At 41.6% G+C, this 16,795-nt stretch overlaps 1 protein-coding gene across 1 annotated transcript in view; it reads right to left on the reverse strand.

Annotated features, from left to right (window-relative positions):
* Nucleotides 1–98: 98 nt before the first annotated feature.
* Nucleotides 99–16,795, reverse strand: part of LOC135528100 (ephrin type-B receptor 2-like) — a 56,442-nt gene continuing 39,745 nt past the window's right edge. Inside the window, exons 4-15 of the mRNA XM_064956906.1 lie at nt 12,772–12,927; nt 10,382–10,717; nt 9,199–9,323; nt 8,944–9,106; nt 8,623–8,796; nt 8,219–8,341; nt 7,610–7,857; nt 6,124–6,339; nt 5,236–5,385; nt 4,780–4,973; nt 4,229–4,384; nt 99–3,932 (exon numbers count right to left, since the gene is read on the reverse strand). Of these exons, the coding sequence (XP_064812978.1) occupies nt 3,824–3,932; nt 4,229–4,384; nt 4,780–4,973; nt 5,236–5,385; nt 6,124–6,339; nt 7,610–7,857; nt 8,219–8,341; nt 8,623–8,796; nt 8,944–9,106; nt 9,199–9,323; nt 10,382–10,717; nt 12,772–12,927 (2,150 nt within the window). The 3' untranslated portion in view covers nt 99–3,823. The remainder of the gene's footprint in view (nt 3,933–4,228; nt 4,385–4,779; nt 4,974–5,235; nt 5,386–6,123; nt 6,340–7,609; nt 7,858–8,218; nt 8,342–8,622; nt 8,797–8,943; nt 9,107–9,198; nt 9,324–10,381; nt 10,718–12,771; nt 12,928–16,795) is intronic.

Below are 16,795 nucleotides of genomic sequence, written 5' to 3' on the forward strand. Positions count from 1 at the left end.
AATAGTAAGGGGTAAGATCTTTATTTGGTAAAATATAAATGTAATGCAAGATAAAGGGGAAAGGTTCTTGAAGAAAATAAAAGTACTTTGAGACGGAATGTAACCAATATTTTATTATTATTATTGAAACAGTTGTACCGGCTTTCAGTTTGTTGTTGTAGATGTTGTTTTCTTTTGTTTTGTCTTTTTTTTTAAATAAAATAGACAAATAACAGTATTACAAATAATTAAAATTGTTACATCCTTCACAGGGTTACAGTCAATGTACATTTATACAGAAAACAAAACGTCCCAATGCAATCACAGTGGTTCGGACTGGACGGGGAGGGGGGGCTGGTAGACCAAGGATGGAGGACAAAAGTGAAAGAATGTGGAAAAGGTACTATAATGGTATAGAGGTATAGTAATAGTACAGTTTTAACATGGGACCAGCATAGGGAATGAGAGTTCTTTTTACACACAGAGAATGACAAAAACTTAAATGTGGTCATATAGAGAGGGCACAACAATATTGACTTGAGGTTACAGTAGAAGCGTCCATTTTGGTTTCTTTTGTTAGCAAATGGCACACACAGAGATGGCAGGTTCTTTCTGAGTGTATTTGTTGACAGAAGCAAAAAAACATAAACAAATAAAGATTGGTTTGATTTGACAGTCTTCCTTCATTCACAAATTCAGGTCTTGTATAGTACATTGCTTCCCCACTTGTAATGCTAGGCCTATTAAAACAAAGTCAATTAGTGTATGGGGTTATCCTATATGATCAAATAGCAAAGTGTCCAACACATTAATGCACAAGCTGTACCTTGATGAGAAGCTATGCTAAACAACAGATAATACATAATAAGATGAGGACAATGTATCTGTAAAGAACTGCAGATGATAGTCTTTGGAAGAACGTATCCCTATTTATTGAAGTGGGGAGTGTCTCTTTCCCAAGAAAAGCAGAGTTTGTTGGTTGGGTAGCAGTAGTATAACATTTTAATAACACTGTTGTCTCATTGAGGTGTCTCCTAATTAGTACCTTATTTATAACTATTAAATGCTATGTGAGATGCCCTATGGAATGGCTGATTGGGATTTATCCATGAAGTGCTGAGACAATGGAAGCATGCAGACACTGTAGCACTCAAAGAGCAGAGGTTGCAATATCCTGGTTTTACTTGTCTAGTATCTTTTGGCTGCTTAGAACAACACTTTTCAAAAACATTTTAAATGTTTTCCTGCTGATCCCTGAACCTCAAGTTCAGTATGTTATGGATGGAGTATCAACGTGTAAACTTGTTGTGATTTGTGCTGGCACAATAGGAGGAAGACGTATACCCTACCTCTCAGTACAACAAAAACTGAAGCCCGTCCGTTTTTGTAAATGACCTGTCATCCATTTCTTTAAAAAGTCCCCACTTTTCTCTGAGACGATTCATAAACACGTGTTCTAGCTTTTTAAATAGTAACGGCAACAGTATATACATGTCAATATGCCGGCAGTGTATGACCCCAGATTACGTGACAATTCACAGCTCCATACTGTCAAAGGTGATCATATGTAGCAGTATAAAAACAAAAAACAAAAACTATTTAAAAACCAACCAAATGAGCACAGTGTTCTGTGAAGTCTTTTAAATACCAACAGGCTCCTTTTCTGATCATTTCCCACCTGTGGAGCTTCAAAGGCTGCCATTTTGTGCAAGTACAGTTTAGAACACCTGGCTGCATAACCTAAGGCAGCCATTTTGTATGTACCATAAAGGGGAGGGCAAGTGCTTTTTCATGACAGGACCAAAGTACATTGGTATTCACATGAGATCCTTTAAACATAGCGGAGGGCAAAAGGAAAGCGTAATCTAAACTTTGCACACAACAATTTTGTGATGGGAGAATTCATGGTAGAGCCCATCCTACTTCATCATTAAGGTGCACATAGAACATTTAAAAAACTACTCACTGAAGCAAAGATTGCACGGAGCAGAACTCCAAAACAATGAAAATGGCCGACATGGTTCAGTGGCTATGGCAACCTGTGATTCCCAGAAGAGAGAGAAACAACAGAGAGCCCTTAGGCTTTTGGGGACCCTAAACAAGATTTGGTTAGCTGACATGGGCTAATTGAGTGACTGCCACTGACTGACAATATAGTGACCTCCAAAATATAGTGACAGTGACAATTGTTGTTGTTGTTTTGACTCTGTACTCCAACCTCTTGGATATGAAATTATACAATGACTATGAGGTTAAAGTGCAGACTGTCAGCTTACATTTGAGGGTATGTTTCATATGTTTCTAAACACTTCTACATTAATGTGGATGATACAATGATTATTGATATTCCTGAATGAATCGTGAGTGATAATGAGTGAGAAAGTTAGATGCACAAATATCATACCCTCAAGACATGCTACCCTCTTATCATTTCATATAACATGGGAGGTTAGCCTTTTTTGAAGAGAGATATATTTATGCTTCTGTAACTTTCTCACTCATCATTATTTGTGTTTAGAAACATATTATTTTCTTATTTACAATAAAAGGGACTCCAAAATAACACAATACATTATTTACCATAGATTTCTATTGGGCACAAAATAATCTGAAACACAACCAAAACAAATAGCAAATGCTTTAATAAACATATAGGTGAATTTCTCCCAATACTTTTGGTCCACTAAAATGTGGGGACAATGTACAAAAAGTGCTGTAATTTCTAAACGGTTCACCTGATATTGATGAAAATACCCTCAAAATAAAGTTGACAGTCTACACTTTAACCTCATAGTTTTTGTGTCATTTCAAATCCAAAGTGATGGAGTAGAGAGCTAAAACAACCACAAAAATTGTAAAATGTCCCAATAATTTTGGAACTGCTGATGCACAACCAATTTCCGAAATTGCACCTTGTGTAATCTACTTTTCTAACTCTCCACAGTAAATTGAGACCCCGACTGAGAACCCTAGCAACCGTGGGGCGCTACGTGCAGCGCATAGTCTGCAGACAGAGAGTCAAGTGCATCTGATATGTACCAGACAATGACATGCACAGTACATTACATTTATATTATGGTTCTGTTGGGCTGTTGGAAGTAGTGTGTTCAAAGGTTTTTAAAAAACGTTCAAAACGTATTTTCAAGAGATTAGAAGTGTAGGTACTGTAGATAGCAAACAGAAATATAATCTCCACAATTTTCAAATTGTCAAAAGAGAGCATTATTCACAAGAACGCTGAGTTTGATGCTTCCAGAAGATGAGTAATTTCATTTTACATCCATAAAGTCTATGGAACTGTATTGTAGTCTACAATTTTTCCATCCATTCCGTTCAGAGTACTGGTCATATTGTTGGAGTCGCTGATACCCTCAGAACCTCACTGTGAAAGATGAGAGTAAAGTCCTATGAAGTCTGGTCCCAGCCTTCTCTTAATAGCCCTTTTAAAGGGCAGTCTTGTTGTTGAGTTTCAGTCTGGGGACTAGTAGAAATCATATCCAACTAATAGACTGTAAACAATATCCTACTACAAACAAAGGGAGGGGCTGCAGCTGTGCACTCAACACAGGCAGGCTGCAGTTGGAGACTGGACACAGTCTGGACACCGTCGTAGGCTCAGCACTAGAGACAGACTTAACATACGAGGGGGTGGTGGTTGTGGACTGAGCACGGCTGCAAACTGACCAGACTGACCGTACAGTACGGGCTGCAGACTGTTGACTGAACTCAGGGGAGGATGGTCTAGAGAAAGGGGTCTGATGGGGGTGGAGGGTCACAGTCTGACAGGGAGACCAGGCTGGGGGTCCGGTATAGTCTGGTGTCCTACTCGTCTAGAGGTTAGAGGTCAGACCTCCACAGAGGTGATCTGGTTCATCTGGGCCCGCATGGACTGGACACTGTTCAGGATCTTCTTTTGGTGGCCTGCTAGCGTCACCCCTACTCGGAGGATGTCCCTGTGGAGAGAGAGAAAGCAATCAGCAACACAGCATTCTATGACACATTTAGCAAGTCAGCGGCACAGCAGTCCATGACACATTTAGCACAGTCTACGAGGCCAGATTTAGCACAGATAGCACAGTCTACGAGGCCAGATTTAGCACAGATAGCACAGTCTAGAACACTTTTAACACAGTCTAGGTCTACTACACATTTAGAACAGTCTATGACACATTAACATGAATCTAAAACACATTCAACACAGTCTAGGACACATTTAGCAGGGGGAGGGTGTCTGGGGAGGTTAACTTACTCTGTGGTCATTTGGGAGACCACATCGAAGCTGGTGAACTCCTCATTGGCAAAGTTCTCCTTGTACTGGCCCATCCTGATGGCATCCAGCCACTCATCCACGGTGCTGAAGCTGGAGAAGTCAGGCGTGCTGCGGTCTAGCAGAGGTAGGTGCACACTAGAAACAGGAGAGGAATCCAGTGAGAACCCAAACAAACCCAATAACAACCCATTGAGAACCCAGTGTGAACCCAAACAAATCCATTGAGAACCCATTGAGAACCCAAACAAATCCATTGAGAACCCAGTGAGAACCCAAACAAATCCATTGAGAACCCAGTGAGAACCCAAACAAAGGAGTAAAAGAGAAAGAAACAGTGAATCAAAGAGCCTCAGATGAAACAGTGCATGAGTCTGTCCTTTACATCTTCCTTTCCTTAAGTCCTTTCCTTGGACTGGAGAGTCCACTAAACACGTGTGGACTCTCCATGTGGGGTCGGCATTGTGGAAAGGAGATGAGGAAAGGATGGAAGCTATTTAAGATGACTGGGACACAGCCCGTTAGTGCCTTACCTTGATGATAGCGGCGTCATGGCCTTCAGACTGTTGGGGTTGCGGATCATCTTGTCCAGGTTGTTGACAATCTGGCTGAACTTGGGCCGGTTGTTGCGGTCCTTCTGCCAGCAGTCCAGCATGAGCTGGTGCAGGGCACTAGGACAGTCCATGGGCGGGGGCAACCGGTAGTCCTGCTCTATGGCATTGATCACCTACAGGGCATTGGCACAGATTGATAAGAAAATGAATAGAGGGCTTGGCCTAAATTGTTGGTCTTCCCATGTAGTAAATACAGCCTGAATCAAATGTATAGTAAGACTGTCTCAGTCTCTCTCTCTCTGAATGTGTATCTTTGTCTCAATTGCTGCCTCCCCCCTTTTCTCTCTGTTTTCTCCAAGTGACTGCAACAATCTGCTTTAGGACTAAATATTGTAGGTGAAACGATGATGATAATGACTCCTCCTGGATACTCACATCTTGATTACTCATGTCCCAGTAGGGCCTCTCTCCGTATGACATCACCTCCCACATGACGATGCCATAGCTCCACCCATCACTGGAGGAGGTGAACTTCCTGTACTGAATGGCTTCCGGGGCGGTCCATCGGATAGGGATCTTCCCTCCCTGTAAAGACAGACATGTGTTTCGTACCAATTCTCTACCCTTCAGCCAGGACCGTGCACTTGGTCACTCCCCTCATGCATTTAGAAGTGTTGGATTGGTGCAAATATGCCTGAAGGGAGTTACATTTTGGTCATTAAGGAGATCATCTTCTCCAGAGTGACTTATTTTCCACCATATTTCTTAAACCAGACCATTTCTTTAAATCTATAAGGAGTACTTCAGTGCACACTTCAGGAGAAGGGTAGAAAACCAGACTGCAGCCCGCAAATAAAGCATAGGTTGTGGGTGGATCTCAGTAGTCTCAAGAAGTGGTGATGTTTCCTTGTCTTCTTCTGCACTGATCTGATAGCACTGGACAGGTAAAAGCAAATCCTTTGTTAATAAGACACTGATATTGCTTTCCTGTGTCCTATGCTTGCAAATCAGTGGTGATGAAAGGAATGAGCCGAGAAATGGAAGCCACATTAGACTACTAGGATGCATCCTGCATGTATAATCTCAAACCTGATACATTTCCATACTAGCATACCATTTAGAATGCATGCCCAATACATTGCTTCATAATAAGTGGTATTCTAGTGTGGAAATTGGAACCATAGAAATATAATCTATTCCTATGATTGGAACAGAGCCATACTCACCAGGACACTGGTGTTTGTGGGGTCTAACTTGCCCAAAATACATTGCTTCATACTATATAGTATGGAAGTATGGATTTTGGGACAGAGCCACACTCACCAGGGCGCTGGTGTAGGTGGGATCTGATGTGTCTTCCTCCAGAAACCGCGAGAGCCCGAAGTCAGACACCTTACACACCAGGTTGCTATTGACCAGGATGTTGCGGGCAGCAAGGTCCCGGTGCACGTAGTTCATGTCATTTAGGTATTTCATGCCCGCCGCAATGCCACGTAGCATGCCCACCAGCTGGATCACCGTGAACTGCCCGTCATTTTGCTTTAAAAAAAACACTGAAATGTTATATTGCTATGCTATGTTACGTTATACTATGATATGCCATATTGATGTGTTAAGCTATATTAAGCAGTGTTATGCTATGTTATGATGTACGCTATATTCTCTGATATGTGTTACACATTCCGAAAAATGTGGCTGGTTCTCAAATTAGTTCCCCTAGCATTGTAGCCACACAAAATTGAGCGTCTGGTTGATCCTCTCACCTGGATCTGTGAGCTCACCGGATCTAACTAAGCCCACTCTACACACCTCACACCTGGGCCAGCCCGGGAGGGACCCACCAGAGCTAATCAAAAACCAAAAAGCTATTAAGTGTAGATGTGAAGGAGAGACAGCCACTGTGTTCTGGAATCCATTGGGTTCTTGATGTTGAAAACAGTTGAAAAATCTGTATGGTTACTGTGATATTTCATATGACCTACAATGCTTCACATCTAAATATAGTTTGGATTCTATTATCTCTGAAATTCACTCATGAGATAAGGCAGAGATCGAGCCTTTAGGTACTCCTCAACTAATTTCCTAATCTAGTCGACTTTCCATTTGTTTGCACGGATCCAAAAGACAAGACAGGTGAAAGCCACCTGATGTATTTTAACCAGATACATGTTTGGAAGAAGGAAGGAAAGTAGAAAAGGACAGGAGATCTCTCCAGAGTATTGAGATGCCCAACTTTGAGGCCCACTGACCTACATATCTAGGACCTTCATTTGGGCCAGTTTGCTACATTTTTCATAAGGGGAAATTCCCACTGGGCACAGACGTCAGCTCAATGTCTAGTTTTGATTTACATTTGGTTGAGTTGTCAACAAACGTGAATTCAACGTGAAATCAACCAAATACCTTACACAGAGGGTTGCTATTGACCAGGATGTTGCGGGCAGCAAGGTCACGGTGCATGTAGTTCATGTCATTTAGGTACTTCATGCTCACATGTTTTATTTGTCACATGCACTGAATACAACAGGTGAATGAGTTAAGAAAATATTTACTAAATTAACGTGAAGAACTAAACATTTCACCATATCATTGGATTAATTCTCAATGCTCTTACATTGATGACTTTTTGCAAATCCAATTACTTTTCCATGTTGATTCAACATCATCATATCGATTTGTGGGGTTTAAATAAAGTGCAAACAAGGTTGTGGAAATTACAAACTTCAGAAGCCTTTTTAAACCTCAAAATACACTAGGAAACTTCTCCTGTAACAAGGTAATCAAATTAAGATCCTACATCTGTACTGACCCTGAGGAAGGAGTCCAGCGATCCGTTCTCCATGAACTCAGTGATGATCATGACGGGGGCGCTCTTGGTAACCACGCCCTCCAGGTGGATGATGTTGGGGTGGTCAAACTGACCCATGATGGATGCCTCAGACAGGAAGTCCCGCCTCTGGCGCTCTGTGTAGCCCACCTTCAGTGTCTTAATGGCCACCAGGATCTCTCTCTTCCCAGGGAGACGCAGGTTCCCGCTGCACACTTCCCCAAACTCTCCTGAACAATAACAGGTTCAGGTTTCAGATATACTGTCCATCAGCAAAGGACTCTGATACACCACTATAAGATGTATCCAAGTGCTATGACATGGGACTGTCACTTGGATATCTTAAATGTACTGTAAGAAAATTTTACAAGATGTATTATTAGGTTTAATCTACACTGTATATCAATATAACATTTTATAGGCCAGTTTCCCAGACAAGATTAAGTCTAGTCAAGGACTCAAAAGTGCTTTCAACTGAGAATCTTCATTAAGAATGCTTTTTAGTCCAGGACTAAGCTCAATCTGTGTTATTGTGTATATGTTATAATGTACAGTATATAGGGTTTTCACCTTCACCGGTAGATTTTTTACCTGCGCCAATGACTTGCTCGATCTTGACACAGGAGGTGTCAATCTCTTTGGCAAACTCCCTCACTGCCTCGTTGGGGTCCTCATAAGTAAAGGGGTCAATATAGATCTTCATTCCTGGAGACACTTGGAAGGAGAAACAGAGAACAAACAGAGGATATGCATAATATACAGCCTGGCAGTATGTATTGGCTACAGAAAACAGTAGCTGGAACCTTGCCTGGGCTTAGACCTGATACAGGTGGTTAGATACAGTAGTAGTAACCTTTGACTTCCAGTACTCTACATCTAATGGAAATGTCACCACTGTCCCCAGGATGGTAGTGTTATTCCTTAACAAATGGTTCACTCCACTTTTCAACCCATTTCCCATGTATAGAAGGTTGTCTGTAAACCATGTTACTCACTGTGGCCACTGGTGTAGTGCTGGACCTTGTCTGTGTATTCAGATTCTGTTCTCTCAGAGCTTCTTCGATTGCAGACGATGACCAATACGACGACAGCGATGATTAAGACCACACCTGCAGCAGCTGAGCCAATGATGAGGGGGAGCTTCTCCTGAAAGCTGGACTTGTACTCCTCTGCACATACACAACAAAACAAACCCATTCCTCATATTAACGTCTACAGGGTTGGCCTACTCTGTAATGTTGAACTTTTGGGACTATACCATATACTCGGCAATGTAACTCAAAAGTGTTTGAAAAACACTGGTTCGAATGGCGTACCTTCGGTCATGGTCTGAAAGTACATCTTTCCACTGAAGCGTCCGAATCCGGCCACTGTTCGAGCCCGAACCTGGAAGACGTATATAGCTCCGGGCTTCAGGCCACGGATGACTGCTGTGTTGGTCTGACTGCGCACCACCGATGAGTTCCACTCCGCCATGCTCTGGAACACACAGACACACACACACAGAGGGTGTAAGACTGGATCGGCTCACTGTTTGAATTACAGCAGTAAAACCTGTCAACTGACTTCACCTTATCATAGTACTGCAGCTCATAGTCCAGTATGAGGCCGTTGGGCTGGTCCGGTTGGGACCAGGAGAGAGTGATGCTGTCAGGTGTCCGGCTCACCTGGTGCATAATCGACACGGCCGATGGTGCTGTGAGTGAGTGAGTGAGTGAGTGAGTTATTGAGTGAGTGAGTGAGTGAGTGAGTGGTGGTGAGTGAGTGAGTGAGTGAGTGAGTGGTGAGTGAGTGGTGGTGGTGGTGGTGAGTGGTGGTGAGTGAGTGAGTGAGTGAGTGAGTGAGTGAGTGAGAGAGAGAGAGAGAGAGAGAGAGAGAGAGAGAGAGAGAGAGAGGGGGAGGGGTTAAGGTTAGTGACATTACTACAACACTAGGAAGAAGCTTTCAAACCCTCTGGTAATCAAGAACAAGACTGATGATGCAGCAAGGAACAAAAGAGCCAGGAGCATCGGAGATGGTTTATTGAGTATTATTACAGTCACCCATTCACTGAAAATACTAATAGTAATAATGTATTTGTTTTCACTCTGGTGTGTGAAATATTCACTTTGTAGGCAAAGACACACACACACACAAGGTCTTTCCTAATGAGGGCTTAATGAGGGCATGTTTATGTAACATTAGGGCTTTCGGTTATACCCTGTAAAAACACTGGGGCTCATGGGAACCTGAGTTTGCTCTTCTCACAGTCCCATCCCAGACAGTAATTAGGACTGACATCTAGTGCAGTAGAGAAAAGACTACAGTGTTAAGTGCAAAGAGTAGAAAATGTATAGCCTGGCCCTAATACCAACACTACCTAACACCCAGTCCATTTGAAATTTGAACCTCAACAAATAACGCTGTAAATCATGTCTGAATACTGCATTTCAAGTGCCCTATATGCAATTGAAATCACTCAATACGAATAAGAGTCACACATCTGTCACTAAATTGTTCAGGCAGACATCATAAACATTGCTTAGGCATCCTTACACAGACATTGTTCATTGGTACTACATGACATACAGGTTTACTTATACAGATCTTGCCCTTGCAAAATACCATCAAAATATCTAAACCCATATTAGGTGTAATATTTCCTGTGCCTCTCCTTATCAGACTGAACAAACTCCTGATAATGTCTCTTCACTGAACGTCACACTGGAACGCAGTACTTTGAGAGAAGAGTGAATGAATGGCTGTCTCCCTTACCGGCCTGGTTGGTGGTGATGTTGACTGAGGAGTAGTGTGGTGAGTAGGGGCTCTGGTCGGAGACCCCGTTGACCGCCTGGATCTCAAAGGTGTACTGCGTGTGGGCCAGCAGGTCACTGATGTGGACGCTGGTCTCCGTCAGGCCCAGTTGACGAGGGATGAACTGGACGTTGTCCCCGCAGCGTGTACAGCCTCCCCGGCCCCCTCCACAGCTCTTACAGATGATGTTGTAGACCACGTCCTTGCGGCCCCCGCCATCGCGTGGCGTGCTCCACTCCAACCTCAGGGACGTCTCGTTCACGATCGAGATTACACTCTGGGGCGCGGAGGGGATGGCTGTCAGAGGAGAGGGCGGAGATAAAGAAGAGTTCAGGGAGGATCAGTGATGATGAGGTTTATACTCCAGACAGTGGTCATAAGGAGACACAGGGGATTCAGGGTCTGATTCCAACCCAACCCACACCCTGTACTATAACTCTCCAGCATCAGGGTTGTTGACCGCTGGTTAACTCTGTAATAAGTTAACTCTGTAATAAGTTAACTCTGTAATAAGTTAACTCTGTGTGGTTAAAGTAGTATACAGTAGGTCACAAAACTAGTCTCCACATTTCAATATTCGGACACCATTTTTTGTTGTTGTGTTTGTTCTTTTATAAACAATACAAAACATACACATGCAAACATCTACTACATCACTCCTGCACAGACCCACACAGACCCCCCCATCTCTAGTGCATGTATCACTTCCCAACCACATGGCCCGAAACTGCATTTTGCTTCTCTCTGCAGCCCACACACTTTTAATATTTAAATAATACATCATTTGATTTTTCCTTTGTGATAATGATGGCCCATTGATAGATTTCCAAGTTTTTAGCATATGTTGTTTCAAGATGAGTGATGAGAAGAGAATGGTCCAACCCATCCTGTATGTCATTAGACCCCAATATGACATGTCTTACAATATGCAGACAGACGGAATAGAAGGTTACATTGTTAATACTTCTGACAGCCAACTTTCTAGCTCCGCCCACAACTTCCGGACTTTCTAGCATTCCCAGAAAGCATGGGTTATTGAGTCATCATTAGTTTTACACTTAAGACTTGACTCTGTCATTGTGCTGCAGAATTTGTGAATTTTGTCTCTTGTATAATAAATTCAATACATTAGTTTATACTGGATTAAGCATACATTTTCGTTAACTTTCCCTCCATCTTGTGCCAACATCAGTTGTTTTTTAGTCTTGGTTCCAAATTTTTGTATTTTATTTCTAAGAGATATGCTCTCTGCAAGGTTGTATATATCATATCATATGAATATATTTTTCTGACTCAAATAAGATTACCTCAAGGTTGCTCTGATGTCCAAAAGATTTCAAATAGAAATGTTGTGATATGTAACTTTTATTCAGACACTAAATTCATTTGCATGAGCTCCATTCAAGGCCATCAGGCTTCAGATCATTTTTTCTATAGAAGGAAGAGAGAGCGATGAAAAGAGCAGTGTGGTAGTTAACTAGCGTCCTGGTGGAATCTGAGAATCTGCAGGCTCATTTCTGCCTCTTCAATTAGAGAGAGACCGCTGAGGGCCATATCTCCATTGTGGCCCTGGCTACATCCCAAATGACACCCTATTGCCTTTTTTTGCGCACTACTTTTCACCAGGGCCCATAGGGTGTCCATAGGGCTCTGGTCAAAAGTAGGCCACTATAAAAGCAAAAGGGTGCCATTTGTGACCGAGACCCCATTTTCACATTCAAAACAGCTGCCCCCTTCATAATGGACAGGCTTATGCAAATCTCTCAGGATATTTTCTCTGAGGTCCTTGTCGGACTGGTGCACAAATGGAAGAGAATGGAAGGCACATTCCAACAGTTCAGTGCTGTTGGAATGAAACATAACCCTTGTTTCGCCCTTGGGCACCTAGAAGAATGTATGACTTTGGTATTTTTTATGTGAAAATGTATGAGTGGAGCTGCAGTCTTGGTACAAAAGTGAAAGTTGAAAAGATTTGGTTTAAGGTTAGCACTTTTGTTTGTGCTCATTGCATTATGCACAACATACAGTATATCAGAATCATTTTGTTTTCGCTAGACAGGTGCTTTTCTAGAGTGAATGCCACATAAGGCCTGCATTTACATTATTAGGGTTGAGCTGATGGATTCTGTTAGTAAATTCATAGACAAAATGAAAACTCAATTCAACAATTGATAATGGCCCATAATGTCCTGGGAGCATTTGTCAATTAATTATTTAAAATGTGAATGTTGATACAATACTTATATACACAAAAGCCTACTAAATAGACTGCTGTATGATAATCTCTTTCCTTAACACTGTGTAGTACCACCCATGGAGAGTGTGTGGAACTGTAAGGACTAGAAACCTACTGGTGCAGGGTATCTGCGGGGGATCCGAGTCGCTGCGGTAGTACCCGTTGCGGCACACACAGTTGGTGGCCCCCTCGTTGGTGGTGCGACTGTTGATGGGACACTGGAGACACAGGTGGTCCCCCTGGGAAGACTTAAAGAACCCCGAGCCACACGCTGCAGATGAGAGAGATTGAGGGAGAGGGAAAGACAGAGGGAGTTAGAGAGAGAGAGAGAGTTTATGAATGAACTTATTATACTAAAGTGACATAAAATGGCATACTCCAGACATTTTACAACATGACAGCTTGAGAGGAAAGAGGGTACAGAGTCGATAGAAAGACACATTTCCAGACATATAATAAAATATTGGTCTTGAAATGGACAGACATAATAAGCTTTGGCATGTCCTTCTTCATATGGTTAATAAAATATACTTTCCAGGAGTCTGAGGCTTGTTGCTATTCAGGTTTTTGTCTCATGGCATTTGAAACTCTGGAAGAACAGAGTGAGGCGTAGTCAAAGAGACTTTGAAATCTGGAGGTCTGGAATTGAATGGTCATACATATTCTACAACTGTGTTTAAGTAGGGTTTAAAGAGAGAGAATGGGATCAGTAGCAAATCTTGTTGGGATCGGTAGCAAAATATTACCACCATAGGAGGCTACTACTCTGAGGCTACTACTCTCCATCAATATTCTCCTCCATGATTTCCCACAATGTCTCACTGTACACTTGTAGTTTGTGTAGAACCCTTTGTTCCAAACAGCACATACTGCTAACCAATATCCTACAAAAACCATGGAGTGTGTCATCTGAAACAGGGGTAAGTGATGTGAAATACCATCTTTTATTTTTTACTTTATTTAACCTTTATTTAACTAGGCAAGTCAGTTGTCCATCCCCAGCTTCCAATTGGCTCATTCATCCCCCCTCCATTCCCCTGTAACTACTTCCCAGATTGTTTCTGTAAATCAGAATGTGTTCTCAGTCTTCTTACCTGGTAAAATAAGGGTAAAATAAATGTGTAAAGGTTACTACAGCCTCCAGCTTTGCAAGCTAATCCAATCAAGATGGTGTGAAAGTAATTAGATGCCTGGCTGGCACTTCCTCAACTTTCTGTATGTGTCCCAAATTGCACCTTATTCCCCATATAGTACACTACTTTTGACCAGAGCCCATAGGGCTCTAGTCAAGAGTAGTGCACTATAAAGGAATAGGGTGCCACTTGGGACACATCCTCTGACTGTCTGACACTGGCAGAGACGTGGTAGTCTATCCCAGACCTCTCTGGGGTGCATTTATCCAGTCTGTGTCATGCCAGTGGGAACAAATATATACAGTAGTATATTTATTATACCCACTATTACCACATTATTCTCTTGTATTGAAAGAGTGTTTGCCTCTTTTAAAACATGTTTCATCTTATTGAATTAATTTAGGTTTTGTCTTATTTCTCAAGATGTCCAAACACTCCCTAACAAACCCACTGGGCACAGACGTCAGTTCAACTTTGAGTTTCGATTTACATTTTACATTTACATCTAACGTTAATTAAATATGAAAGAAAAGAAAATCGCCGTGTCATTGTATTTAGGTTTAAAGTTCCTTAAGTTGATGACTTTTTCCAATCAGTTTTCCAAGTTGATTCAACGTCCTCACATTGAATTTTGTTGTTGAAATTACATGGAAACATGGTTGATTCAACCAGTTTCTGCCCAGTGGGAGGAATCTCACATCATCTCTCTTTGAATAACTGTCCTGTCTTCCACTTCCACAATGAGAAGCTCTAGGAATCCTAGGCGGTCAAAGGACAGCCAGTGTGACGAGACAAAAGGAAGAGTCTGTTGGCAGAGGGTCCAGGGAACCCCCATGGCTAGACCCAGATAGAGAGGAGGACTGAAGGGGGAGAAAAAGGAGAGGGGATTGACAGTTCTATGACAGAGAGTCATTCAATAAAGGAAGAAAGTTGCACACTCAAATATAGTATGGACCAATGTCATCCCAGCCCCTGGATCTTGGGTCCTGGATCCTACCACCATAGAAATATAATTACTAGAATGGGTTTCCCCTTTGAAGTCACTGAGGGTGCATTCAAATTACAGTGGTCTCAGGTGTTTTTCCCATTCTACTCATTCTATTTCTATGAAATTCTATTTCTACCACAACACCACCCTCCAGAGATAAATGTGTTATGAATCCTACAGTACAGTAATGAATAGCAAACTAAAGGCTAAATAACAGCCATCATTAAATCTTGTGGAGAGCTATTGACATATCTGAAATGGGTCATCAGAGACTTGTGGTGGAACATTGATTTTGCCTGTTAGAAATGGATGAGCGTACTGTATCACCAAGCATTCATAGCTCTCTATCAAATTCATTTCAGATACTGTAAAATATGGATAGAAGTGGAGGGGGCTCAACCAACAACTCTGAGGTGCAACCAAATGTTGTATCATCCACTTCTCATATCCCTCCCTGCTGCTCCCCCTATGGACATTCCCTCTCTGACATTCTAAGAATTTCACTGTACCCTGCAATTACAAATACCCTGTGCATGTGACTACTAAACAAATAAACTCATCTAATATAATAAAATACAAATAAAAGAAAGGGTACAATGCTTGCTCACCATAAAAAAACATAGCATTTTATTTAAATCTGTAATCCTTAATGGTGAAACAGCCACGCCTGTTTGCGATATTGCAAAGACAGAAGTTTGGGCAAACACCAGTTTTTCCCCATCTGACATTATCGCACGCGCAATAGAAGAGCACAATATGTACAGCTTTTTTTTTTACCATGCTGCGAGATGCTCCTCGACAAAAACAATAACAACGGTTGTGGGGCGGCCACTTCATCAGAACCATCATCAGGACAAAATGTCAAGCTATTAATAGTTGCTTAAATAATATCATGTGTTTTTAATGGTGAAGTACTATGAAATACAATGGTATTGTAAAATAATAATTCAATCATGTGTCTGAATGGCTCGATCAGAACTAGGGCTGTGGCGGTCATGACATTTTGTCAGCCAATGATTGTCAAGCAAATAACTGCCGGTCTCACTGTAATTGACCGTTAATTAACATAAACACATTTAGCATCTCCTGGCTTCCACGCATAGCCTACAAGCCACCGATGCAGACCTTTGGAACATATACATTTTAAAAAGTCTAATAAATCCATGTAATACAGCCTACACCATCACAATAAATCCATTATTTAAACAGGTCTAAAGAAACATGTTATGAAGAAAATGTAGTCTATTTCAGAAGAACAGAATAGCATACTCTATGTTGTCCTTATATTAGGTCCTGATCTGGCTCTGCCAAATGGATGTGGGCTACACTACTTCATTTAGCAGTTCTATGGCATTATATGATATTCTTTTATCCAATTCCGAGGTGCATATTGAAGATATTGGAAAAACTATTCACATTTACTTTTCGTTAACCAACAAGATGAGTAGGTCTAACGAACAGCAAAAGCACTAGCCTATGTCAATCTACTATCCCCAATTGTACAAAAGTTGATCTATTGTATTTTGGGAGATAAATACATATTCCACCGTCCATAGTCAGATGCAATAGATCCCAAATGAATACAACCACTAGCATAAAAAAAACTGCTTAAAGCAATGTACCTGGTGAAACAGATGAGAACGTTTAGCTTAAAATGTTGATAAACTATTAGGCTATTTCTTCACATTATAAGTGCAGCAACGCACACGCGGCAGTAGGCTATATGCTCGTATGTTCCAGTAGCAGGAAAACACTCTCAAAAGTGACCACAAATGTGATTATGCACATAGTGCTTTTATTATAAAGGTGCATTTTATGGTGAAATTATCTTCCCCAAACTTGAAACTCACTTGCTGTGTATGTATGCCAGTTAGGCTCTACAGCCGTTGTAAAGCAGATTAATGTGCTTAATTTTAAGAAGTTACTTGGCCACTTTAATTCTGATACATATTTTATCTAAATATTTTGGCTGCAGCATACTACTCTGCATCCCACTGCTGGCTTGCTTCTGAAGCGAA

Source organism: Oncorhynchus masou, chromosome 33, assembly GCF_036934945.1.
Source record: "Oncorhynchus masou masou isolate Uvic2021 chromosome 33, UVic_Omas_1.1, whole genome shotgun sequence".
Lineage (NCBI taxonomy): Eukaryota > Metazoa > Chordata > Actinopteri > Salmoniformes > Salmonidae > Oncorhynchus > Oncorhynchus masou.